The 25,002-nt window shown below is 54.8% G+C and overlaps 6 protein-coding genes across 6 annotated transcripts; 5 read left to right on the top strand and 1 right to left on the bottom strand.

The window, feature by feature from the left end:
- Nucleotides 1–3,973: 3,973 nt before the first annotated feature.
- Nucleotides 3,974–5,811, top strand: MFIFM68171_09728 (Adenosine/AMP deaminase; the record flags this gene model as incomplete). Its single annotated transcript, XM_071065147.1, has 3 exons — nt 3,974–4,737; nt 4,789–5,550; nt 5,601–5,811. 3 exons carry the CDS (start codon nt 3,974–3,976, stop codon nt 5,809–5,811), a joined length of 1,737 nt encoding a protein of 578 aa, XP_070921248.1.
- A 2,430-nt stretch (nt 5,812–8,241) lies between these two features.
- On the top strand, nt 8,242–9,408 carry MFIFM68171_09727 (uncharacterized protein; the record flags this gene model as incomplete). The annotated part of the gene is made up of 3 exons (XM_071065146.1): nt 8,242–8,560; nt 8,641–9,218; nt 9,391–9,408. 3 exons carry the CDS (start codon nt 8,242–8,244, stop codon nt 9,406–9,408), a joined length of 915 nt encoding a protein of 304 aa, XP_070921247.1.
- A 61-nt stretch (nt 9,409–9,469) lies between these two features.
- On the top strand, nt 9,470–10,540 carry MFIFM68171_09726 (uncharacterized protein; the record flags this gene model as incomplete). The annotated part of the gene is made up of 1 exon (XM_071065145.1): nt 9,470–10,540. The coding sequence occupies one exon, from the start codon at nt 9,470–9,472 to the stop codon at nt 10,538–10,540; it is 1,071 nt and encodes a 356-aa protein (XP_070921246.1).
- Nucleotides 10,541–11,346: 806 nt separating this feature from the next.
- On the top strand, nt 11,347–11,937 carry MFIFM68171_09725 (uncharacterized protein; the record flags this gene model as incomplete). Its single annotated transcript, XM_071065144.1, has 1 exon — nt 11,347–11,937. One exon carries the CDS (start codon nt 11,347–11,349, stop codon nt 11,935–11,937), a length of 591 nt encoding a protein of 196 aa, XP_070921245.1.
- A 4,503-nt stretch (nt 11,938–16,440) lies between these two features.
- MFIFM68171_09724 (P-loop containing nucleoside triphosphate hydrolase protein) lies at nt 16,441–18,859 on the bottom strand (the record flags this gene model as incomplete). The annotated part of the gene is made up of 8 exons (XM_071065143.1): nt 16,441–16,596; nt 16,645–17,052; nt 17,098–17,170; nt 17,221–17,407; nt 17,459–18,254; nt 18,303–18,421; nt 18,468–18,565; nt 18,612–18,859. 8 exons carry the CDS (start codon nt 18,857–18,859, stop codon nt 16,441–16,443), a joined length of 2,085 nt encoding a protein of 694 aa, XP_070921244.1.
- A 4,617-nt stretch (nt 18,860–23,476) lies between these two features.
- On the top strand, nt 23,477–24,268 carry MFIFM68171_09723 (uncharacterized protein; the record flags this gene model as incomplete). Its single annotated transcript, XM_071065142.1, has 3 exons — nt 23,477–23,584; nt 23,679–24,121; nt 24,214–24,268. The coding sequence occupies 3 exons, from the start codon at nt 23,477–23,479 to the stop codon at nt 24,266–24,268; spliced, it is 606 nt and encodes a 201-aa protein (XP_070921243.1).
- Between the last annotated feature and the right edge of the window lie 734 nt (nt 24,269–25,002).

The raw sequence follows: 25,002 nt of genomic DNA, 5'->3' as shown, positions 1-25,002 counted from the left end.
AACCAGCAAGGTTCATCGACGTCAACTTGCCTATCGATCCACAAGTGCTAGTCGTCCAGACGCACACCCACTCGCCCAATCTATTATACAGCAAAAAGTTTAGGTAAGAGGATCTGTTTCCGGGAGACAGACCAATGTCCCCAGACTTCCCCATAATTGTCCAGGAACATCGCTTACGGACCACACTGCCGCGCTCAGGTTTACATAACGCAGCTTGCCCACCTTCCTACGAGGACGTGGGTGTAGGATTATTATCTCCAAAACCGCACGGTTTTCCTGGTGACCATGGATAGCAACGGAAACATGGGTACAAACGGAAGCCCAGACAAGAAGTCGGATCCGCCAGCTCCTCCCCCGCCGGCTCCTCCAAATTCGCCGGTGAGTTCCTTCAACAGCTGAACGAGGCTGCACTGACAAGAAATTGAGAAGGCCCACCCCCCAAACGGCTCAACCGGAAATCCGAAGGAAGAGGAAGAGATAAGTGATTTAGGTAAGGTTGTACCGAAGGCTGATGAAGAGACGAAGAAAGACTTGGGGTTCAAGTGACAAGTTTGTCAAAAAGCTACTCTGAGAGCAGCAATACAATTCTTTGTTTCCTCCGTACAAGTAATGATTCGACCATGTTTCGTGATTCCATTGAAGTCCCTCCCAGTTCTCGGGTGCATGCTGTCTCGGTGATGGGCACCGACCGTCGACAGTATTCTTGCGCTGGCTGGCTTGCTCGGAGACGACTGGGCCCGGGTTCCGGCCCCGCTCCGACTCGTTTGGTTCCACTTTCTCCTCCGTGATGAGGTGCCGTCTGCCGGCAGCAAAATAACTAGCCAATGGAAAGATTTACCGAGCGCCTCGGATTGATCTGGCAGCTGAGTCACGTGGTACGGAGGCACCAAATTTATGGCCCGTCGAGAAGTTTCGAGAGATCCACAGCTTGGAGCAGCTCAAATGGGGCTTGGCGCGCGGGGCCAGATTCCAGCTTCCCAAACCGCAATTCCGGGTTTGGCGGATCCGGCGACCCGCAGATCTGCCTTGGGTGCCGCTTGCAAAGTGGACCATGGATGGCTTTGTTCCGGGTCTTGCCTGGTGATGTAGCCGCCGGGATCTTTGCAATGCAACACCTTCTCCCGCGACTAGTGCGCCTGTAGCTTATGGTGCATCGAGTACCGCGAAGTTGCAGGAAGGGAGCACAACGACGGTGAACTGGTGATAATCACTCTGGCTTAACGTTGTTGCTGCTGTTGTTGTTTTTCGTGATGGAAAGGTGTGGAAAGTGGGTGAACCCAGAGCACAGGGGGTGGATGGCTGAGACAAAGGTGTGGACCCAGTGGGGTTCCACACCACAGAAGTTCCTTAAGTACCGGCCCACGGTTCTCCAGATCCTCTAAGATCGATACAGGATCTGGTTCAGAGCATTCAGTTTTTGAGGGACCGCCTGATGGAGCATTACAAAGTGGAGGATCCGTTTGTTGCTGTATTCGTTGATCCGGTGCGCGGGAAAGGCGAGTGCGAGACTCGGGTACGGCAGGAAGTGCAGGACGTGATGTCTGAAGTCGCGGGAGGCGAGCAGGGGCAAAGAGGGCCGGAACTGAGGGCTTCTACGGAAATTACGCGTTGCAAAGTATGCGGGAAGATAGAAGGGGCAATGAGATGTGGTCGGTGTAGAGCTGTGTCATACTGTGGGAAAAAGCATCAAAAGGCCGACTGGCCTGGCGTGTGAAGACGACTTGTGTCACTAGGAACGGGGGAAACAGTTGAAAAGGGTATGCCCTCTAGGGAGAGCGAGGCCCGTCTTCCGGGATCAGGCCGGGAATGGCAGGCTGTAAAAAATAGTATCAAGGTTAATGTACAAGCTAAGGAAGAGAATTGAATTTGAATCCACTTCCGATCGGCCCAATCTTTCCCTGCCTAGTCCTGCCCTGCGTACTTTCTTAGAAGATGACGACTACGATGCGGCCGCGTCGCGCCGTCAGAGGTCAGGGAAAGGATCGATCCGAGTAAGGACGGTTCAGTGGTAGGGTTGATGGACGAATAAACGGGCGCGGAAGGGGAGCCTGTGACGTATTCCGTCTGCACCAAATCGAATCCGCCTCCCGCCGTCCTCGGTGGAGTTGAAGGAAGCTCGCCCAGCCAAGCCGTCTTCATCCCAGATGGCTTTGCATTGGCAGACTCTGAGGTGCGTGGTTTCTTCGAGGGCGTAGCTGTAAGCGCCCCGACCGCCCCAGCGAGCTGACCGTTTCGAGGGTGGCGTTGTGGCCGAGGTCCGGGCCCCGGCGGCGGAGCCAGGCTTTCGCAAGTAGGCGAGGTCAAGGACCCGAAGCGCCAGATGATTTGTGTTGGTTGTGCAGCCGACGACCTTGGCTGTGACGTTGAGGAAAGCTCCCGGCGGTGGTCTTGACTCTCTGCCAACGCTTGGTGTCCTCTAAGAAGCAAGCCACCGAGAACTGGGCCGGACCGGCTTTGGAATCGTACATGGACGTTTCGATGGTGAAGCGGTGTGCAGAAAGGTCGGCGCCTTGTCGTCGCGGGACTGCACGGAGCCGACGACGGTCACCATCGGACACCATTGTTCGGTTAAGTGCCAGCCGTACTCGCCGAAGTCGGGTACGTCACCGGGGTGCCTGGCCGGGTAGGCAGAGCCAGAAGGGTGTGCGGTCAGACGGACCTCATCGAGCTCAGTGCCTGAACGCTGATCAGTGGGAGGCCTCAGCGGGCTCAAAGCATCACGTCTATTTTCTAGGAATTCGAGTGCCAGGAACCACTTGACGCAAAGATAACCCTCGATGTGAGCTCCGGCGGCACCGACTGGCGCAGCTGCATCTCCATGCCGCTCCACGGCAAGCACACGCAAGTCCAGAAGGTGTTTCTAGACCTAGGCCTCCGGAATTTGAGCTAAATGCTACACGTTCGGCGTGGTTCACGAGAGTAGTGGAGATGGGCTCGATCTCCTGAAGCCAACTCTGAACCACCGCCCTTACAAAACGCCACGAATTCTTGACCGTCTGGGGCAGAGGCACTCGCTTTCTAGCTAGTCAGCCTCTCAGGTCATGCGCGCCGTTATAACTACTTGCAAGGGGTCCGTTCCGGGAATTTACGTCGCTGGGTTTCCTGGGGAACACAGCTTAGTGCGACGCAGAAGTGGCTGTCTCGCCGCAAGGCACATCCTACATTAAGGGGAAGGTAGAGGAAGGGAGGAGTTGGTGGCCTAAATACATCCGTCCTCGTGCCTCTCGCACCTACCTGGTGCCTGAAAATCTCGTCAGACTTCTGCTCCCCCTTCCAGATGTATCTTAGTCCCGCCGTTGCCAAAACAAAGTAACTAGAATAATAGGGTTTAATGCTCGAGATTTGGGCTGCCTCTAAACCACCTGGAAGCATGAAAAGCGAAGCGGGCCAGCAGTCCTGGAAACTATCTGTGAGGACAGCGGGGCGTGCTTGCAAGCATCGGTATGAAGTCCGATCCCTTGCACGAGAAGGTCAACTACGTCCGAGGACCCCGAGGTGAAGTCTCACGGGCAAATATTCCTTGGTGTCGTCGGTAAGGGCAAGAGGAAGCCGGTACAGTGCCCAAAGATCAGCAACCTGCCCTTGGATTTGCTCTCGGAGTCAGCTTGGCACTCCACGGATGTATGCAAATCCGCCTCTCCTGAGAGACACAGCCGAGAAAGGCATCAAAGAGGTGGCTGTATCGCCCGCAAGGCATCCTCCAGGCCTCACAACGTCGGTTTGCTGAAGTATATAAGGCGACTGCCACACCCGAGGACGTGACTCGAATTGTTTACCACCAGCATCTCATAAGCGGCCAGAAGCCCATCGCCTTCAGCCTTGTCAACAAGCTCTCATAAATCCCATCGTCCTCAAACCGGTTCAAGCAAGCTCCCAAGACTTCCATCATCCTCAAACCCAAAAACTCTCTCTCAGATTTTTCCTAGCACACCCCGTCTCAAGCCCCTCTCTCAGCCCCTTCCACGGCGACGACATGGCCAGCACGGAATACCAGCAAGACACAGCAACCGTCAATATATTCGCCCAAGAAGTGAGACAATCTGCATATTCGAGTCCGGCGGCTCCCCCCGCCCAAGCAAATCGCATCCCAGATATCAAAACTGCCGATGAATACCTCGTTCGTCGCGCTGAGATTCTGCGGCAAGAGGAGATCCTGGGTTTTGAGTGGGCCTGCAAGCAGAAGGCCGACGAGAACGAAATTCTGGTGAATGCCATTATCCAAGCACTGAGACGCAGAGACGAGGCCCTCGTGTACGGAGAGGCGGCTAGGCGACAGGGCTACGCCGGGCAGTTGCATGGCCGCTTCTCTGGAGATCATTTCCTCTCCAACGTCGACCTGATCGAAAAGACCGCCGTCTTCAGGGTCGCACGTCAGATGCCCAAGGGTGCTCACCTCCACACTCACTTCAACACGAACTTGTCGCCCGACTATCTCCTCGGCATCGCTAAGGGTATGGAGCGGATGTGCATCAGCAGCGATCGGGCTCTATTGTCCGAAGCCGACTATGACACCTGCAAGATCCGATTCCTCATTCGCTCCGAAGCGGAGGAGGAGAGGGACAGACGGGAAAAGAGTCTATTCTCCGAAGAGTATCCGGCCCAGGGGTGGATGGGGTTTGGCCGGTTCTTGGCCGAGTTCCATCGGCACTATCTCGGAATGTCAGCGGAGCAGTGGCTCCAACACAAACTGGTGTTCCACGAAGAAGAGGTCCATAACCTGCTTCAAACAGCGGATGGGTATATCCCCTTGAATCTTACGAGCATGCCGGACGCTAATGCGTATAACAGAGCGTGGGAAAAATTCAACGGCCGCACCCAGATGATGAAAGGCCTATTCAACTACGAAACCGCTTATCGAAAGTACACGGCCTCCTGTCTGCAGGGCTTCTTGGACGACAATATCCAATATGCCGAGATTCGGGTTAACTTCATGCACACCAACCAGGTTTTGCTCGATAACGGATCCGGCTTGATCGGCAACGAAAGTATCGTGAGGCTTATTATCCAAGAGTGCCAGAAATTCCAGGCGGATTCGGCCGATCCCTTCGGCGGTCTGAAGATCATATATTGCACGCCGCGTTCCTTCAGTCCCGAAAAGGTGAAGGAGGCTCTGGACGAGTGCCTGAGATTCAAACTCAGGTATCCGGATTACATTGCAGGCTTCGATCTAGTTGGAGAAGAAAGCAAGGGACGACCTCTCAAGGATTTTGCCGAGCAGCTTCTCGAGTTCCAGGACGAGTGCAGGGCTGCCCGCGTCGATGTTCCCTTCTTGTTCCACTGCGGCGAAACGTTGGATATCGGCACCGATGTGGACCGCAACCTGGTGGATGCATTGCTGCTCGGCGCCAAGCGCATCAGCCACGCATTCGCACTCTCCTGGCACCCACACATCACGAAGCAAATGAAAGAACGGGGCATCTGTGTTGAGCTGTGCCCGATCTCGAACCAAATACTGGGTCTGACGCCCAGGATGGGCGGGCATTCTATGTACGGCCTGCTTGCCGACAACGTCCACTGCACTGTAAACAGTGATAACGGGACGCTTTTTAGGTGAGTCCTACCGACCCGAGAGCTGTTAATATCCACTGACATGCCCACAGGTCGACTCTGTCCCACGACTTCTACCAGGCCATGATCGGCAAGGCTGATATGACGGTCCACGGCTGGCGACAGCTGGTTGAATGGAGTCTGGAGCATGCCTGCATGGATGAAGCTGAGCGGGTGCAGATATTCACTTCCTGGGAAAGGCGATGGAAGGACTGGCTGAAGTGGGTGATCGAGGAGTATGGTGACGTGCTTCCTGCACAGTAACTGTCAAGCCGCGGTACCTGTGAGCGTCTGCCGCAATGATACTAATCATTGTGGAGTGCCCAACTACATCGGAATGCAAATGCAGGTTATATCCAACCCCGCTGACGCGAGCCGCCGGATGCCGTCATTGTTTAGCGCCCCAACGGAATTCACGACCACATCTGCTGCGGGTAGTTGGGATCTCGGGACCGCTTGGCAGCAGCCCACGACCTCCATATACACCGTCCCCCAACATCACCAGCAGTCCTTGGCGCACATAGCCGGCCGGTATTCGCCTCTCGGCCACGGTATGGCCCTAAACCAAGAGAGCTCGAAAGTTCAGCATCAATAGCATCAACAGCAGCAATAGCAGTAGTATACTTCGCCGTTTAACAGGCTGTCAGAGACGCACTCAACCCAGGACCGGAACGCCAGCGCCTCTTCTCAGGGACAGGGCTACTCGAACTATCTCGCATAGGGCGCGTTAATAGGCTGGGACACGTCTTTAGAGCCATGTGAGGACAATCTGAGAAGCAGGAAGGTGTCTAGGTTTCTCACGGGCCTACTGAGGCAGCGGGGGATGTTCGAGTTCTTCTGCTATAAATCCTTGCAAGTACGCGTCTAAGTTGCGTGATTACTTTACTGAAGAACTTTAGTCTTCGCTCTAACTATCCGGTGCGACCCCCGCCCTTGCGCTGCACAATTTCGTGACTTGGCTCACCACCCTTTTGACGTCGATTACTTGACTCTGGCGGCCACTGTGGGGTAAAGAAGTTGACTCGATGAAGTGGAACGACTAACGCCGTCACAAACATTTCTCAGTCTTACGCCGGAGCTCCCCTTCTGTTGGGTACCTCCGGTACTCTAGCTTTAGAACAGCCCATGATTAAATGATCTAACCAAAAGCTCTGCGACTACTGCTTCCATGTTCATGAAGGCTGCACGATCATCAGCGTTTCCAGGCAGGTGTGGTTGCGATCTGTGGACCTGGTCGAAGACCCGTGGGGCCCGAAGGCCGAGAATGCGTGATATTGGACAGGTCTATTGCACAGTTTGTTCTTGTGGCGTGGGAGGGACCCTACACTGCCTACAGTGCCCACATCTTTGTATCAGACACCCACCTCCTGTCCTTGGGTTCGCCCACCTTCCATTCCTTTCTAACAACAACAACAATCGTAGTGACAACAACATCTCGAATATCACCAGTTTCGCCAGCCGTTGCACTCCAACCCAACAGCCCCGCCGCTTCCGCAAGCCAGTTGAGGGACATTTTCCATCACTTTGAAGACTAACTTAAAATACCTCCACCCTAGTTCCCGGAATAGGAGAATGGACTGAAAAAGGAACCAAAATGAATGAGGGAGACCACAGATAATGTTACTCGCTTGCCGGTAAGCCGGGTCCAGAATTGGGGCCGTTCGCAGTGTCGCCAAAGCCGATTGCTGTAAGGGTCCTATTTCTGTGGGGTAGCCGCAAGAGCTACAGTAACTTAGCGATTTGTCTGTTGCCTCGTTCATTCTTTCGATTTTTGCGGCTTTCTTCTTTTCCTTTTTTATCTTTGTTGTTCTTTCGGATGTGTAAGTTTGGTCATGCCGAAGCGAAGGAATGTATTCTGGGAGCATTCGCAGCCGCCGTTTAGTTACTTCTGCTCTACTACTTGTAGCTAGGAGACAACTTAGTGCAGTGACCGATTGCAGGTATCTACAGGTCATCCACTGCCAACTGAGTAACGTTTGGAAATACCATGCCACAACAAGCTTTCTGCTGTCCACCAACCCGGGACACTTGCCGCTCCTCTAAAGTGTTGCTAGGATAAAGGTGGCTTAAGGACCCCTCCGGGGTTTGTGGCGTCATTGTGGTCGGGGTTCCGGCCGTCCGTGGCCGTACCGTTGAGGGCGGTCTGTGTGGTGGGGTGATCGGAGGTGGTCTGTCAAGTTGGGCTCTTATAACTATCCAATATATAGTATTTATTAATATTTAATATATTAAAGCACTGCTATAAGGAGGTAACGTATGTTATCAGCGAGTGGGCATATCAGCGAGTGGGCCACTTTCCAACGCGACGCGACACCTCTACACTAAACACTAATTTTCTCACCAACCCAATATGCCTCCCACGTCAAAGGAAAGCAGGGTGATCTTGGCTCTTGAAGCTCTTCAAAACAACAAAAATCTAAGCCTACGAGATGCAGCCAAGATATATAACGTCAGCCGTACGACTTTTACGCGGCGACGCGATGGCTATACTGCACGACGCGACACAATGCCCCAATTCGAAGAAGCTTACTCAATTAGAAGAGAAGGCTATTGTTCAATATATTATTGAGCGATATATATATTTAGCTAAAAAGCTTGGAATCTCTAAAATCCGCGATACCGAGCTCAACTCGCCATTAAAACGCAATCCGACGACGGGAGCTAATTCAGCGCGTCCGAAAGCCCTTAGCAGCGATGTCGCAGCGAGGGCGCGGGCGGGGCGCTGGTCGTCACGGGATGGAGATCGACTCGGGGAACGCGTCTGGCCCTGGCGGCGAACCCGACCAACGCGACGGCGAACAAACCAATCGAAGCGGCGAAAGCGCAGACGGTGCGCAAGAGCGGGTTACGCGCGGAGAAGGCGCCAAAAAGCGATTGGAGGAATGCCTCGAGGAATTCCGGAGTTTGGTGCCGGCTGAGCTGTGGGTACGCGTGCTTTCGGCGGCGCGCAAGTACTGCAGGTTGGAGATGGCGGTGGGCGAGAACGCGCGCGGAAGCGGCGGCAACGAGGCGCGTAAGCTGCGAGAGAGCATCGAGCGGCTTGAAAAGAAGGTCGATAAAATTGCAGGCGGCAATAAGCAGAACGGGGGGCAGCGAAGCTGGGTGCGTACAATGGAGATATGACGAAGCTCGCCGGCGAACTGACCCGCACGTGCAAGGTTAAGGTCGCCAGGGTCAGGGCTAGGGAGCCGAGAAGAAGCCCCGGGGAAGCAGGGAGGCCGCGATCCCAGCAGCTCCTAGTCGAGGTCCATACAGTGGAAGAAGCGAACACTCTGATAGGCAGGGGCGTGGTTATGGACTACGCAATATACCCCTGCGAGCGGTACGAGCCCACTGCGAGGGCAGTCATCTGCTTCAGGTGTGGCGCCTGGGGCCATAAGGCCGCCTACTGCAAGGCGGAGGGGGCGAGGTGCCTGCTCTGCGCGTGCGCGGCGCATGCGCAGGAGGGCGCCGCGAGGGAGAGAGAAGCGAGGTGCCCGGTTAAGCTGAACCCGGCTGCAAATAAGCCGAAGTGCATAAATTGCAATGGGCAACACCCAGCCTTCGATGCCAGCTGCCGAGTAGCAAAGGAGCAGCGACAACGTGCTTGGGAGCGCTTCTTGGACAGGCCGCTGGCCTTCCAAGCCCCTCTCCCGATCAACCCGAGGGCCTCAGGCCCGGCCCACTCCAGGGTTGAGATCAGTTTTGGAGCAAGCGGCGACACCGCGGCGCCTGACGAGCGCCCACGAAAGAGGCCAGCTAAGGCAGGGAGGCCAACCGGCCTGGCACAGGCAGGCCAGGCCAATGGAACCAACATCCACAGCTTCCTGGGCCCTACCAGCCAGGCGGGGCCCCAACAAACAGGGCTACAACAGCCCATAGTAATCCCAGATCTTGAGACGCATTCCCCAACCCAGAACGCAGGAGCTATGGACGAGCAGCTATGAAGCTGAGGATACTGTACTGGAACGTGGACAACAACCGGCAACGCATGAACATGGCACTGGAGGGGAAGGGGGACTGGGACGTGGTCGCCCTACAGGAGCCATATCGCAACAACAAGCTCTCAAACCCAGCCCCCCCCTGTAGGAGGGGGGGGAGGTATGAGATGGTATATCACTCAGGGAGAGCAGTGCTCTATATAAGCAAGCGCATCGAGCGCGCTGCTTGGACGGCGGAGGCTGGAGAAGACTGGGCGGCGGTGACGTTTGGGGGTGAGACTGGGGAGCCACTAACCATCTGGTCGGTGTACTCCCCCAACTGGAAGAGGGACTGGCAGTCGCCACTCCAAGAACTAGCACAGAGGGAGCCGAGCGGGCGCAACGTCCTTGTAGGCGACCTCAACGCCCACCACCCGATGTGGGACGCCTACGATAGGACCTCAATGACGGCCACATGGGTGCTGCAACTAGCGATGGCTTGGGACCTGGACCTCCTCACGCCTAAGGGCGTGCCCACCCGGGCTAGGCAGGGCCAGAGGGATGGAACGATTGACCACGCGTGGGCGACGCGCAATAGCGGCGCGAGTTACGAGGGGGCGGAGGACTTGCCCGGGTCAGACCACGCCCCACAGCTTGTTACAGTGCCGGTCGCCAGAGACCAGATACAGGAGAGCAGGCCCCCTAGGGGGTACAGCTGGGCGCTGTTGGACCGCGCGCGCTGCGAAGTCGAGGCGGCTTATCTGACCAGGCCAGGCCCTATAACAACAGTGGAGGAGCTAGAGGGAGCAGTGGAAACGCTGATGCAGGAACTTACCCGCATTGCGGACGCAGCAGCGCCGCGTAAGAAGCGCAACAGGGGAGCCTGCGCGCAGTGGTGGGACCACGAGGTGAATGAGGCGCTCAAAGCGGCCAGGAAGGCCAAGCGCGAGTGGAGGGCCAGCCGCGCCGAAAGCGCGCTGGCCCACTACAAGCAAGCAGTCCAAGAGTTCGACAGAACAGCCCGAAAGGCCCAAACGCGGGGACGGTCAAGCTGGAATGGTACGTCAGTGTCGCACAGCTATCGTGGATTATAAGCAAAGTGGGCGCAAATAAGGCGCCAGGGGAAGACCTCCTCTCGAACAAGCTCCTAAAGGCATGCAATAAGAAGGGGGCGCTGGCTGAAGCCCTTCAGCCAATAGTCAATGCCTGCTTCTCGCTGGCGCACTTCCCGCGCCGCTTCCGAGCAGCACAGGTAGTAGTCCTGCGAAAGGCAGGGAAGACTGTGGACCAACAGAAAGAGGCTGGGGCCTACCGCCCAATCTCCCTGCTGAGCTCGGTTGGGAAGATTATAGAGGCGGCTATGGCTGAAATCATCGCAGGCGCAGCGGAAGAGCACCGTATACTCCCGGACATGCAGATGGGGTTCAGGGTGAAGAGGTCCACAGAGGTGGCCATAAGGGTGGTCACCGACGCAGTGCACACGGCGTGGGGAAGCGGCGCCTGCGCCTCCCTCCTACAGCTGGATCTTAAGGGGGCCTTTGATCGGGTGAACTGGGTCTGGCTGCTCCACACCCTAAGGAGCCTGGGATTTGAAAGACGCCTAATCCTGCTCCTTCGCAGCTACTTCGAGGATCGAACTGCGCGCCTGGTCTTCGACGGAAGCACAGCGGAGGAAACGAAGCTTACGCAGGGGACCCCACAGGGCTCCCCACTATCACCAGTCCTGTTTATCCTTTACCTGGTGCCGCTATACCGCGCACTCGAAGCGCAGACGGGGCTTATAACCGTCGGATTCGCAGATGACACAAACCTACTGGCGTTCGGGAAGGATACTCCTACATGCTGCAGGACGCTAGAGCGGGCGTATAGGGTATGCGAGAGGTGGGCACAGGAGAGGGGTATGGAGTTTGAGCCAGCAAAAAGCGAGCTGATCCACTTCACGCGGGCGCGGCGCCCGCGTAGCGAAGTCGTTAGGATCCTGGGAGAGGGCAACCCAGGGCTGGCCCCCGTGGAATCGGCTAGGTTCCTCGGCGTGTGGCTGGACCGTAAGCTCTCCTTCAAGGAACACAAAAAGAGGGTCGACGCAAAGATGGCTACACAGACGCTTGCGCTCATCAGACTCGCAGCGAAGACGCACGGCGTGCGCATCGAGAGAGCTAGGGAAATATACACGAAAGTCGTGCGCAGCGTACTCTCGTATGGGGCCACCGCTTGGCATACGCCGACCCCCCTCGGGGTGCCCCCGAGGGGGATCGCGCGGAACTTCCAAGCAACGCAGACGCGCTGCCTGCGAGTAGTGGCCGGGGCGTACAAGGCGACCCCAACACGCAACGTGGAGAGTGAAACATGGGTCCCCCCAATAGACCTTTACCTAAATAGGTGGAGTCGCCCGGGCAGAACAAAGGCTGGAAGACACAGGGCTGGCGCGGCTGCTAAGCAACGTCTGCGTAACGGTGGCGACCAAGCTAAGGATGAGGAGGAGGAGGACTAGGAGGGCCGGGGCCCGGCAAAACCCCCCCCCCCCCCCCCCCCCGTGCGTCTCAGGCCTCCGCAAGAGAGAATGGGCGAGGCAGTGGATCATGAGCTACCTGCCGCCGGGATTGGAGGAGGAGCGAAGAGCACGTGGGGAGGGCGAGGAGTATGAGCCAAGAGGGAGCAATGGCCAGCCGTGGTGGGTGGGCGCGGATGCAGACGTCCCCACCATAGAGGAGTGGAAGGTCCGACGACAAGGGCAGGAGGAGCGCGCGAACGCGCGGCGCCCGCGCAGATACAGAGAGGCGGCCGACCTCTACACTCTCGACCCGCCGGCACACCCCCTACGGCTCCATAAGGGGCTCCCTAAGGCGATGAGCTCCCTACTAACACAGGCGCGAACAGGCGCCATTGGCCTAAGAAAGTTCCTCTGGGCGAGCCGCGTCCCAGAGGTGCGTACGCCGCTCTGTAGCTGCGGGGAAGCGCCTGAAACAGTGGCCCACCTGGTGGTCAGCTGCAAGAACCTGGAGGACGACGAGGAAAGGCCGAAGGTCAACGACAGCCACGCCCTCCACGAGATGCTGGGGAGCCGTGAGGGAGCGGCGAAGGCGATACGCTGGCTTATGGGACTAGGAAGGCTCACGGAGTATAGGCTGGCCAGGGAGCTGGAGATAGATGTGGAAGATAGGGAGGAAAGCGATGAGGATGCTGAGGGCGGCCAGGAGGGTAGGCCAGGAAGGAAGAAACGAAGGAAAAAGCGCAAGAAAGTCGGGCTCTAGGCGCTGGAGCGGCGCCTACGCAGCAGAGGCTGCAAACCTACTAACCTCTCTTTTCTGTTTCTTTAGTGGCGCATACACAGCTCAGCCGTCACCAAGCCGGGAAGATGAGTCTCGGACATGTTGGATAGATTGGCTTCGTTAGAGGAGCGCGCGAGCGGCTTCCGAGCTGCGAGGGCGCAGCACACGATTAGAGGCATGTACAGTAGCGAAGAGGGACCGCATGCCTTACTTAAAGGCAGGGCTTAGCCCTAGCGGAGTAATATTAATAATAATAATATTATTATTATTGAGCTCTATAGGCGATGTTTTCCACCAAGACTTAGTGGCACAGAAGATACGGCCAACCACCTACTACGCCAACGCGACGCGCCCTCTGTCGGTAAGCTCTGGGCACATCGATTTGTCAAACGCCAGCCAGAGCTCCGGACGCGTTATTCGCGTAGATACGACTACCAGACGGCCAAGTGCGAGGACCCAAAGGTCATTGGCGAGTGGTTTGCACTCGTACGGAACACCAAGGCCAAGTACGGCATTGTCGACGACGATGTCTATAACTTTGACGAGACAGGGTTTATGATGGGCATTATCTTCGCGGGCATGGTAGTTACGACCTCGGATGGCCGTAGTAAGGCAAAGCTGGCCCAGCCTGGTAACCGCGAATGGGCAACGGTTATCCAGGGAGTCAATGCCCTTGGCTGGGCTATCCCCCCCTTTATCATCTTGGCTGCAAAGTACCACCTCGCCAACTGGTATACCGAGTGCAACCTCCCGGCCGACTGGCGTATCGCAACCACCGAGAATGGCTGGACTACCAATGTAGTAGGCCTCGATTGGATCAAGCACTTCGACTTCTATACGGCGCCCCGGACAAACGGCAAATACCGGTTGTTAATCCTCGACGGCTACGAGAGCCACCACTCGACCGAATTCGAGCTCTATTGTCAGCAGAACAACATTATCACGCTCTGTATGCCTCCGCATTCTTCGCACCTCCTCCAACCACTCGATGTTGGCTGCTTTGGGCCGCTGAAGCAGGCGTACGGTCGGCAGGTTGAGGACTTGATGCGCGCGCATATCAACCACGTGAGCAAGCTCGAGTTCCTCTGTGCCTTCCGCGAGGCCTTCTTTGCCTCCATGACAGAGAAGAATATACAGGGTGGCTTTGCGGGGGCTGGCCTAGTGCCATATGATCCAGAGAGGGTGCTTTCCAAGCTGGATGTCAAGCTTCATACACCAACACCCCCAACCTCACGGCCTGGCACTGCACAACCTTTGGTGTTCCAGACGCCACACAACCCTCGAGAAGCGACCTTGCAGCCAATGCTCATCAAGACTCGTATTACCAACCATCAAAATAGCTCACCGACTTCGATGTTAGCTGCTATAGACCAGCTTACCAGGGGTACGATGGCTGTAATGCACCAGGTGGCCCTCCTTCGGTCAGAGAATACTTCGCTCCGTAAAGCCAACGAGGCACTAAGCAAGCGCCGGAGAGCCAAAAGAACGCGCGTACAGCTTGGAGGGTCACTCGCTGTACAGGATGCACAGGATGTACTAGGCCAGAGCGCTATAAGTGGGGAGGGAGTGCAAGAAACGCAGCCGGGTGGTAGTGGTATAGGGGGGAATCGTACGAGGGTTCGGTGTTGTGGTGTGCGCATGGAGGAGATGGTATAGGGAACACGGAGCGGGGTGAAAATCCCATTTCCCCGGGTCTGATTCCCACGGCGGGAGACCAGACATGGGTCAAGGCTCGAAGGGATTTTCCCCCGATTTAGATTCGTCAGCCTGCATAGGTACCTTTCGGACGAGAACGGAATGGTGGCGTGGGAGTGGGAGCAGAACATGGAGCGTGAACAAGCGCGTGGCTCAGGGGTCAGTCAACAGGAACGAAGGACGTGTCACGGAGGAGAGTAGAGACGGACAGAGACTCCCGCAAGTCCACCACGAAATATATCCACCGGACAAGGGAAAGACTGAGACAGATGACGGCGTGAGTGGAGCGAGTTTGTGCCGGAAGATCTCTTCTCCTTCGAGGGTTCCCAACTCGGAGCCCGGCCAATGTCGCAAGATGGGGTAGTTCGTGCAGCGAGCTTAGAAGCGGGCAGAGTCAGGTCAACGATGAAGCAGGAAGGAAAAGGAAAGACGAGATGTAGAGAAGCACAGGCAGTACTGCCACTTTTTAAGTAGTCACCACCACAAGCGGCCGCGGCCCAGCACACGAATTCCAATTCCGCTAATAGGAACAGCTCGATAAGGCGACCGAGAGGCAGGGCAAGGCAACCAGCCAACGTGGGTTGAAGACAAACGAGGAACAGAACCCTTCTCCAGGCCTCGTCCACACCGATCATGCAAGCTTGCGCCCAGGCAGACTGACCAGAGCAGACGTCGCTATAAGCGCGAACAATTCGGCCCTGGTTTGATGGACGGTGGCGGAGACGGGGGCAGGGCGATTTGTAACGCAGTGGGTAGCAATTAAATCAACGCCCTGCCTAAGGGAACTCGCCACGCAGAACGAGGAATTTGATTGAGCCAGCTAGGGCCGCATTTAGCGCCACCATGCGACAACGTCTTACCGGATTGGGACCGCCTGCCAGGCGGTCCCAATCCGGTAAAGTGTTTTGCTGAGGTTGAGTAGATCCTTCCTATGTCCAAATCGCTCATCCTCCGCGCCCCTGCCGTGCTACGAAGGCCAATCCACAAAGGGCCAATGTCTCTTCACGGATGGAGGACTGGAAGTCAGTGGCCCAAAGGCTACAAGCCCGAGTAGCCGGCCTGGAAGCAGAGAACGACACACTGAAGCGCCAGGTAACTGTGCAATCCACGATGGGCCCCTCCCCGACGACCACCTTCCCGACGACTTTGCAGTGGCTGTGGACCAGATGTTCGCAGGGTACAGCCATGTGCGAGAACGGCTGGGCCAGGAGCCGGGAGCTGGGTGTCGCTACCAGTGATCCGGACCTGCCTTGGATCTGGGCTGGGAGCCTGGATCTGGGCCCTATAATCTCGGCGTAGCCCCAATATGTCAGTCGGGACTCTTTTTTTGGACATCCCAGATCCCGGCTTCAGGATCGTACCCAAGATCTCGGATCCACTCAATACCACAATTCCCCATCCAAGCCACTCCCTTATTTTTCACCTTGCACTTATGGACACGTAAGAAGGTGTCGCAAATGGCCGTGGCGGCAATATTTGCCGGTCACTTTTGGACCAGGCCGTGTGGGCCGTCGATGGGCGTTGTTATTGGCTATCGTACGGATGAAACATGGACTCACGTGGCCACGCACGGCGGGTCGCGAATTTCCCGCCAATCTTTCGCAACGTCCTGAGATGTCGCGATTGCGTGTCGCCATAGCACAGTGCGTCTCGGTATCACCTGCGAACATTGTGACTCACGGGGCTCCTTCGAAACTCACCGATAGCCTCCACGGCCTCTCCCCGTCCACTATGTGGTGCGATGTGATGGAGTGGATGCCCGCTGTTCAATGGACCCTTGCTATAAAGTTTGCTAAATAATGGAATATATGAACATTCAGTCATCAGGACCCAAGGGTCTGTCGTCTCTGCTTCTCTTCTTCTTTTCTGATCCTCATTACCCCAACTTTGTTTCCTGGCCACAAAGAAAAAACTGGCAGTCTGGCTTGAACCTTTTAGGAGAACTAAGAGAGAGATAGTGCAGTAACTCTCCAGATGTGCTCCGCCCAACCCACCTGCCCGAGAACATAACGCCCGCCGCTGCTGCCCGGCTACAGGTAAGAACTTAGATTCTCCACCGCGCCAGCCCCGTGATAATCCAAGTGGACGTCTTGCTTCGCCGTAATGGATGCCTTTAGGTGTTTCTCGCTCATCACTTCCTCCTCATACTCGGCCATGGACTGAGCGAGGAATACAATATTTCTTATCTGTGCGGACCGTTAGAGCGGCTCAAACACAGGAAGTGGGTCTCTTACCTCTCGACCGTTGATCTCCTGCTTCGCCAGGCTAGCCATCACACTTCTGCTGAAAGCGGGACGTCCGTGTTTGGCCCGGACTTGGTCCAGGAAGTACTTCCACACAGCCGCGCGCGCCTCTAGCTTCAGCGGTTCGTACTTCAAGGCCAGATGCACCCGGCTGAGCACCGCCTCGTCAAATGCCTGCAGTCGGTTGGTGGTGAGAATCAGGATGCCATCGTAGTGTTCCAGCTCCCGCAAGAACACCGAGACCAGGGCATTGAGTTGCACGTTGTCTGAGCGCTGAGCCAGGAACACATCCGCTTCGTCGAGGAGCAAGAGGGCTTTCCAGCGGCTGGCAATCTTGAAGATGGTTTTTAAGATCGGCTCCACCTTCACCGGATCCACTCCAATCTGGCCAGCGGGGACCTATTTGGTCAGCTAGAAACAGAAACACGGCCAGGGAATACATACTGTGTATAGCGGAATTCGAGAGCTCTCTGCCAACGTCTCTGCCGTCAGGGTCTTGCCCACTCCCGGCGGCCCACTATCACATATCAGCAGCGGCTCTCGTCGGCCTGGGGCGAGACAACGCACTGGAGCAGGAAGTTGATTCCGCGCCCTTTCCCCTGGACGAGGTCCTTGAAGCCATCTTCCGGAATGCGCTCCAAGTACGTCTTGGTGAGGGCCAGAATGGGCATCTTCTGGCTCTCCGGAATTCTCACGTCTTCAAACGAAGACGGGTTCCATTCAACATCGCGGATGTTAGTAACGGCAAATTCAACTACGCCCAGTTAGCCAAGGACCGCCGCCGTGATGGGGGAGAGCCACGAACGGAATATCTTGCCCGTTAGGCAGAAGCCCAACACTGTCGGGCTGCAGATTAGAAGCTCCTCGGCAGAAAGCCGGTTCGGGTCAAGATTTGCGGGCTTGATGGCAGCACACGGCCCAAGGACGGAATATCTTGGCCGGATTTTATAGACCCGCGGGCATGGGTAGTTGGGCTTGTTCTCCTGGAAGCCGATGGCGTCCACCATGACCCTGCCCTTGACGTGTCGGCGCACAATGCCACCCTCGTCGTCGACGTAGAATGCCTTGCCCTCATACTGTTGGTGGTGGATGCCCATCAAGGACGCAAATTTGCGGCCACATGCTATGAGCTGTTCTCTGACCTCGGTGCCTTCAGGATGGTACTGCAGAGGGTATGCAGAGAGGCCCTCGATCCGCTTGGCTCCTCGGAAGTGATCGATCTCGATGCCCACAGGAGTTTCCCCGAGGACCGTGCCATCCGTGTCCAGGTAGCGGGCGTTAATGTGGAGGTATCTTGAACCATCCTGCCTCTGTTTCTCTTCGTAGTGGTTGTAGAGGACGCATCTGGGTGCGCTGGTGCCAGAACAGGTACTGTAAACCTCGGTGTTCGGCCGGAACAGAGCCCACAGCAGATCGTACGTAATTTCCTGTCGTGTGAGAAGCTCGGCGAGGTGTTGCTGAATTGGGGTGTAGGTAGACTCGACGTAGTCCACCAAGATTTCGAGATGCTCTGCGGTAATGGTGGCCGATGGATCAGCTGCTGCGCGCCGGTGGTATGACTCCAACTCTTTCCAGATGTGAAAGAGAACATGCCGTTCCATCTGTGCAGGAGTTAGCAACTGCACACCCAAGCGTCTCGCAGCTCGTACTGAAGGAGTAAGATCAGCCAGGGAGACACTGCGCATGTCTTGGCAGATATCACGTAGAGCGTCGCGTATGAACGGAGATTTGATATCGATGAACGACGTCGTTTCACGAGTAGTTTTATCTGCAGCCATGTCAGCAACCGCAAACTCGCTGGATAGTTGCCGTACCGATTCTGTCACGAACAACAAACAGGTATTGATCGAGTTCGTTGGAGTCTGAGCCGGATGATTCGGCAATCTTGTACTTGCCAGATTGCTCGTTCCAGCTGCCACAGTTAGGCTTCACTTTGTGATTATCACATTGGCACTCACGTTTCATCTACACGCTTGTACTCCAGCTTCGATGCTCGTTCGGCTGGTTGCTGTTCCTTGCTTGGGGCTTTCTTCGATGCGGTCGAGGTGCCCGATGCAACCTTTGAAGCGATGAGTGCCTCGACGGCTATCACAAACTGACTTGCGAGGCCCGATATTCCATCCTGATCTGTGGAGCCAGGAGCAGACGAAAAGGAAGCTCTCGCTTCCTGGACGGTGTCTCGGGATAGCCCTTTCGCTAGGGCCATTGCGAGGGGCGGCTGATGTCCGATGGGGCTGTTGAGCGGAGGCAACTAAGTGGATTGACTCTCTGAGCTTGCGGGAAAGTAAGAACCGATATGAAGCGGGTTTGCTGTGAAGGCAGGAAAGGCAGCTGATGTCGGAATGGGAGTGCCTTCTTTTATATAGACCATCCCCGTTGTTGACACACTAGAAAGGTGCGCAACTCGGTACAGGTCAACATTTTTAAGGCTTACCATCTGCAGAAAGGTCTCGAGAAGCCAGCTGCACTTCTTCCCCCGTAGACCCCCCTGTTTCTCTGCAATATACGGTCTTAGATGTGTCAATGAAAACGCATCCCTACTCACCCCGGTAGGTTATCACCGGGCTGAGTTGTCCAAGTGGTGGACTCAGAGGCATTCCCCTATACCGGCCAATAGGATTGTTTTTGCACCAAAGGCGCCAGAACGGGTCAAATGCAAAGTACCCAAGGACCCAGGCACCCAAGAACCCAGGCACCCAAGAACCCAGGCACCCAAGAACCCAGGCACCCAAGAACCCAGGCACCCAAGAACCCAGGCACCCAAGAACCCAGGCACCCAAGAACCCAGGCACCCAAGAACCCAGGCACCCAAGCAGCCATGGACGAGAACTTCATGTTCCCTCGTATTGTTTTATCAGTGCATATTGCAAAAGTTCTTTACATGCGGAATAATTCAATATGTGATTGCATTTCAGATTTGAGATCTCGAACTAACTGCGATGCTGAGCAGCGGAAATGGGATCTTGTTAGCCTACGTCCATTGCTTTTCGTGGTGTCTTTACCCTTGAATGGGGTCCTACCATTATAAAGAGGCTCTGTTCCAGAAATGGGAATGAAGGTGCAAGAATGTGTGACGGATGTTCTCCAAATGCCTGTATTCTTGTTAGCGTGAGTCGTTTCTTTATGAGCGTTCACACATTCCTTTGCTCTACTCTTTGGGCTCCGCCCCACAAGCGCCACATTTGACACCTTTTGGTTTGCCACCGCACGCATCACAAGCTCCTCCCATTGTAAAGCAAGTATTTTGAAGATGTTAAAGATCTGTTGCCAAGAGTAAATGAGAATCGGTGCGTGGGTTTAGTGAAAAGCATAGCGAAGGCTTCGACATGGTTGAATTTTATATTTTGGGCTTCGGATTGGGTTTGCCACTCCTCTGCCAAAGTTGCGCTGAAGCCTAAATCACGTGATAAGCGGGTTAGCTTTCAATCTCCCCGCCATGCTGATCATCGTCATCAATCGTGAATCACCAAAGCAAAATGTCACATCCTAATCCTCAGTCTTGCCCTTTTGAACTGGAAGTTATCAATACCTGTTTAGCTAATATAGAAGGCGCAAAAAAAGTCATTACAGATAGCCTGGCTGCAATAGATCGTGCAACTAAGGTTATCTCAGACAACCAAGTTAGTATTGCAGTCCTAGTTAAACCATAACACCAGCTAACAGTCTTATGGGCCCGTATATCTACCTTGGTAGACAAGCATGCCAAAATAGAGTCACTTTTGACACAGGCTTCGCCACTTTCCCTAAACGACTCTAGTGAAGACGACAACGAACATTCCGATAAACCCCAATCGCATCTTAATCTCAACACCCCCGGCAGTGACCTACGCTGCCCTGACTGCGGTAAAGGGAATGGCGACGAAAAAGCTCTAAGACGACACTATGCGACTCGTAAGCTTTCATCTTTGGTATATGATAGGCTGTGCTCATATAATTTTAGACATTCTTTGTACACAAATCTCCACCAAGGATGTCACATGTGTCTGCTGTGGGAAACCAATGAAGACAGCGTCAAATTTCAACAAGAACCACACAAACTGCTTAATGCGGATGGCAGGCCAACTGTCTGAAACAACAAGAGCAGAAGCTTTTCAGCAAAAGGCGCGTATAAAGGAGGCCGTGAAGGAATCGTTAAAGAAGAATGTAAAACGAGCGAGGGATGGAGGGGACGATCAGCGTTTACCAAAGAGACGTACCAAGGACGCCGCAGGTCTGTATTCATTCGTGATTCTCGGTTCAAATACTTACAAAATAGCAGCCGGTTTGGATTCTTATTCTACCCCAGTTATCGACTCGTCTCTCCTGCCTGGTCTCCAGGCTGGTTCCAACCAAGCTGCGGGGTACCAAACTCTTCACGGCACGACAGATGTTAGCGACACAGCTGATATCCATAGTATACATCTTCACGGTACGACAATGGATCTTCACAGTACGGTAAATCTTCACGGCACAGCGGCGAATCTTCACAGCACGACGACAAATCTTGATGATGGATTTTTCCGAGGTCTGGCTATGGTTCTAAATCCGATGGATGGATTATTAGACTGGGGCGTCCCAAATGTGTAGCATTCTATCTCCTGCAAATACTAGCTCCAGGTGTTCCAGCATGTTACGCACGTGGGAGTGTGCTCTGAGGCCTCACAAATATGAAGTTTGTCTTGATCCCATTGTGATTCAGCTCAGCAACCTTTTCCCTGAGAGGAGCTGTATCGCCAAGTTCAATCTTTGCCCAGAAGGCGATCTCTACCTCTGATGCATATCCAATGGCGATTTCTTGCCCCTTAAGTATTGTCCAGCCAACCCGACCATCTATAAGTGCACTAATATATGTAAGTTCCAAAGTTCAATACAGGTCGGATAAAACTCTTACAATCCACCTTGTTTCATATCGTGTGTGATGCCTTCTCCCAATTTATCATGAGGCAGTGTGAGAAGGCCAAACTTCGACATCACTTTGCCCGGTATTTTTTTATCATGGGAGCCCTCGAACAAAAGGAATTGTGTTTCGGGGGTGAATAGCAGGATGTAAACAGCTCGCATCTCGGGTCCCTCGATAAAGAAGTAAGCTTTATCAGAAGGAAGGATCTCACTGTTGTACAGTTTAGCGAGTCCCCAGTGAGGTCGATCGATGCTCGATTCAATGACATCTCGTACGTCCTGAAGAATATTAGGCACTGGTAGGGTATATATGGGGGGAGGCGGGTTAACCTTATCGTAGAGACTGTTCTGCGCACAGAAATCCAAGCCATCCAGCTTCCTGAAAGGTAACTTTTTCCTGTTGATGAAATCGTCTACCCGGTACCCTGCTGAGGCATTCTCTAAGACAAACGCGCCAGTCCTCCTGATGGATTCCTTCGCATCATTGGCAGAAAATGAATAGATGGATTCTTCCATATCACCTGTAGGTAATGAAGTCGTCGAAGCGATAGCGGCTGCTTGCGATGCTCAGTTGTCAGAAGGAAGTCAAGGCCACCATTATTGGGGTGGAGGGGGAGGGGCAGCGATAACGATATTGCCAGCGCTAGTCCCTTTTCGGGCTCTGTCGCTTCCCCGCATTTGGGAAGGGTTGGGTTTTTGGTCTGCAGCGACGGCCACGCGCCGTAAAATGCTTAAATAGTTAAATTTGTTGATGTTCTTTCCAATCACCCCTACATGGTGACTTGTGCATGACTTTACTTGGGTTTCTGGGTACTTGGGTCCTTGGGTTCTTGGGTCCTTGGGGCCTTGGGAGCTTTGGTGAGTCGGGGGCGCGCTATGCGCTGCGAGGAACTGCCTTATTTATAACCACCAAAGGATCGCGATGCCGGAGGAACTGCGTAGGATGTTTCTGGGATGCGATTCGCTTGGTCGGGGGGAGCCGCTGGACTGGAATATGCGGATTGTCTCACTTCTTGGGCGAATATATTGACGGTTGCTGTGTCTTGCTGGTATTCCGTGCTGGCCATGTCGTCGCCGTGGAAGGGGCTAAGAGAGGGGCTTGAGACGGGGTGTGCTAGGCAAAATCTGAGAGAGAGTTTTGGGTTTGAAGATGATGGAAGTCTTGGGAGCTTGCTTGAACCGGTTTGAGGACGATGGGAATCTTGAGAGCTTGTTGACAAGGCTGAAGGCGATGGGCTTCTGGTCGCTTGTGAGATGCTGGTGGTAAACAATTCGAGTCACGTCCTCGGGTGTGGTAGTCGCCTTATATACTTTAGCAAACAGAGGCTGTGAGGCCTGGAGGATGCCTTGCGGGGGATACAGCCACCTCTCTGATGCCTTTCTCGGCTGTGTCTCTCAGGAGATGCGGATTTGCATGCATCCGTGGAGTGCCAAGCTGACTCCGAGAGTAAATCCAAGGGCAGGTTGCTCATCTTTGGGCACTGTACCGGCTTCCTCCTGCCCTTACTGACGACAGCAACGAAGGTTTGCCCGTGAGAGTCCACCTCGGGGTCCTCGGACGTAGTTGACCTTCTCGTGCATGGGATCGGGCTTCATGCCGATGCTTGCCAGTCCGCCCCGCTGTCCTCACAGGTAGTTTCCAGGACTGCTGGCCCACTTCGCTTCTCATGCTTCCAGATGGTTTAGAGGCAGCCCAAATCTCGAGCATTAAGCCCTAGTTATTTATTCTACTTTGCTTTGGCCACGGCGGGACCAAGATACATCTGGAAGGGGAGCAGAAATCTGACGAGATTTTCAGGCACCAGGTAGGTGTGGGAGGCATGAGGACGGATGTATTTAGGCCACCAACTCCTCCCTTCCTCTAGGCTTGCTAACTGCCCTGAATTCAGGTACTCTGACGAATCGTCTGTTGCTATACAGAGGTCCATTTCAAAAGTTCTGCGCAATGCCAAGCCAGCCACTCCTTTTATTACATACAATCAGGGGACGAGACGGCGAGGCCGCTAGAGCCTTTCTCCAGGCGCTGACTACATCGCTGCAGGTGGCAAACTCTGTCGGTTCACGACTCGCTCAGCTCGACGCTCTTCTTCCGCGAGATCTCCCTCTTCTTCGAGCATTATGCTCGCGTCGGACAGTCGTGATCCAAGGTGAAGAGCTTCGTGGACGACGTATTCACGGCGACCCTGGACGAGGCCCTGGCGAAGGAGGCAACGGAGAGCGGCAAGAAGACCACCATGGTAGAGCCCGAGCTGATGCACGATGCGGGGTGGCCGTCAGGGGAGTTTCAGCGCGAAGCCAACTTTGCCGCGTCTCGCTGCCAAGTCTATCATCATACTGCTACGTGTGTGAAGTACTCCATCAAGGAAGTTCTCAAGTCCGGCGCGGAGAAGTGCGGAGCGCAGTTGTGTCGGTTCCGGGCTCCGTGGAAACTCGTGCCGGAGACCAGCTTTACGGACGACGGGCTGCTCGAGGTGAAGAGGGACCATCCGATGGTCAATCAGTACAACCAGAGCATGGCCATAGGGCACAACACCGAGATATCAGCAGTTGTTACGCGTAAAAAGGGGTTGGCGCTTATATACTACCTGTTGTGGGTCCACGTGATCCCACACTCCACGAGTTCATGTTCCGATGGGATGGGGAAAGGATGGAAGAGAGAAGTTGTGATTTGTGATGCAACAGGGACAAAGCGATGCACGTACAGTCGCGTGTCAGCTGCTTCTCGAACCACGTGTAAGTTGTTAAGAAATGGAAGATGTTTTCGCTAAGACTAGGGGCCGTATGGAGGTTGCGGCCAAAAGTGTTTACACCAAATTTGTAAGTATATCCCAGCCCGACGCACAGGCCGCACAGTGTTTCATTCGTAGTAGAACAGAGCTTCTTTGATGCTAGGGTAGTGTGCTAGGCTTCTCGCTACAGTGGATTAATGGCCCGAAACCCAGGCACGGCCGAACATCCGGCATACGCAGCCTTGAGCGAAATGTTAAATGCATCTGGCGCTCTGTTGGCCTTGCGGGCTGTTGTGAGCTCTGTTTGAAGTGCCGCGAAGCAGCGACCCCCGGCTGAATCCGGTTCGATCCGACAGAGGCCAGAGCGAACACGTTGAAAGGGACGTCAACTGGTCGGAGGCGGGGCACCTTGCGGGATTTAATGACAATGGATGTACGGGGTTCATCGAAGGCGGGGTTCGTCGGGCACGGTTCATCGAAGGCAGAAGTTACTGGTACGCTGACGGATGCTCTAGAGTGTGGTACCTTCCATCCAAACGGTCAGACTGCAGATGCTGTTGGACTCTACGTGGTCAACCTTTCAGTCGTCTATGACCAATGATAAACCATTCTGGACATAAGACGTCCCCTTAGTACACCGCCACTTTTCTAGCTGCTCCTGTACTCTGCGGGATCCTGAACCCATTATAAAAGCAACGGCGTGAAGTACGTTGTAGTCGATGAAATACACACACAATTGGCA

Source organism: Madurella fahalii (assembly GCF_045866475.1).
Source record: "Madurella fahalii IFM 68171 DNA, scaffold_5, whole genome shotgun sequence".
In the NCBI taxonomy this organism is placed as follows: Eukaryota; Fungi; Ascomycota; class Sordariomycetes; order Sordariales; genus Madurella; species Madurella fahalii.
Note: the sequence above shows the minus strand (reverse complement) of the source record. Positions and strands in the feature narration are given on the sequence as shown.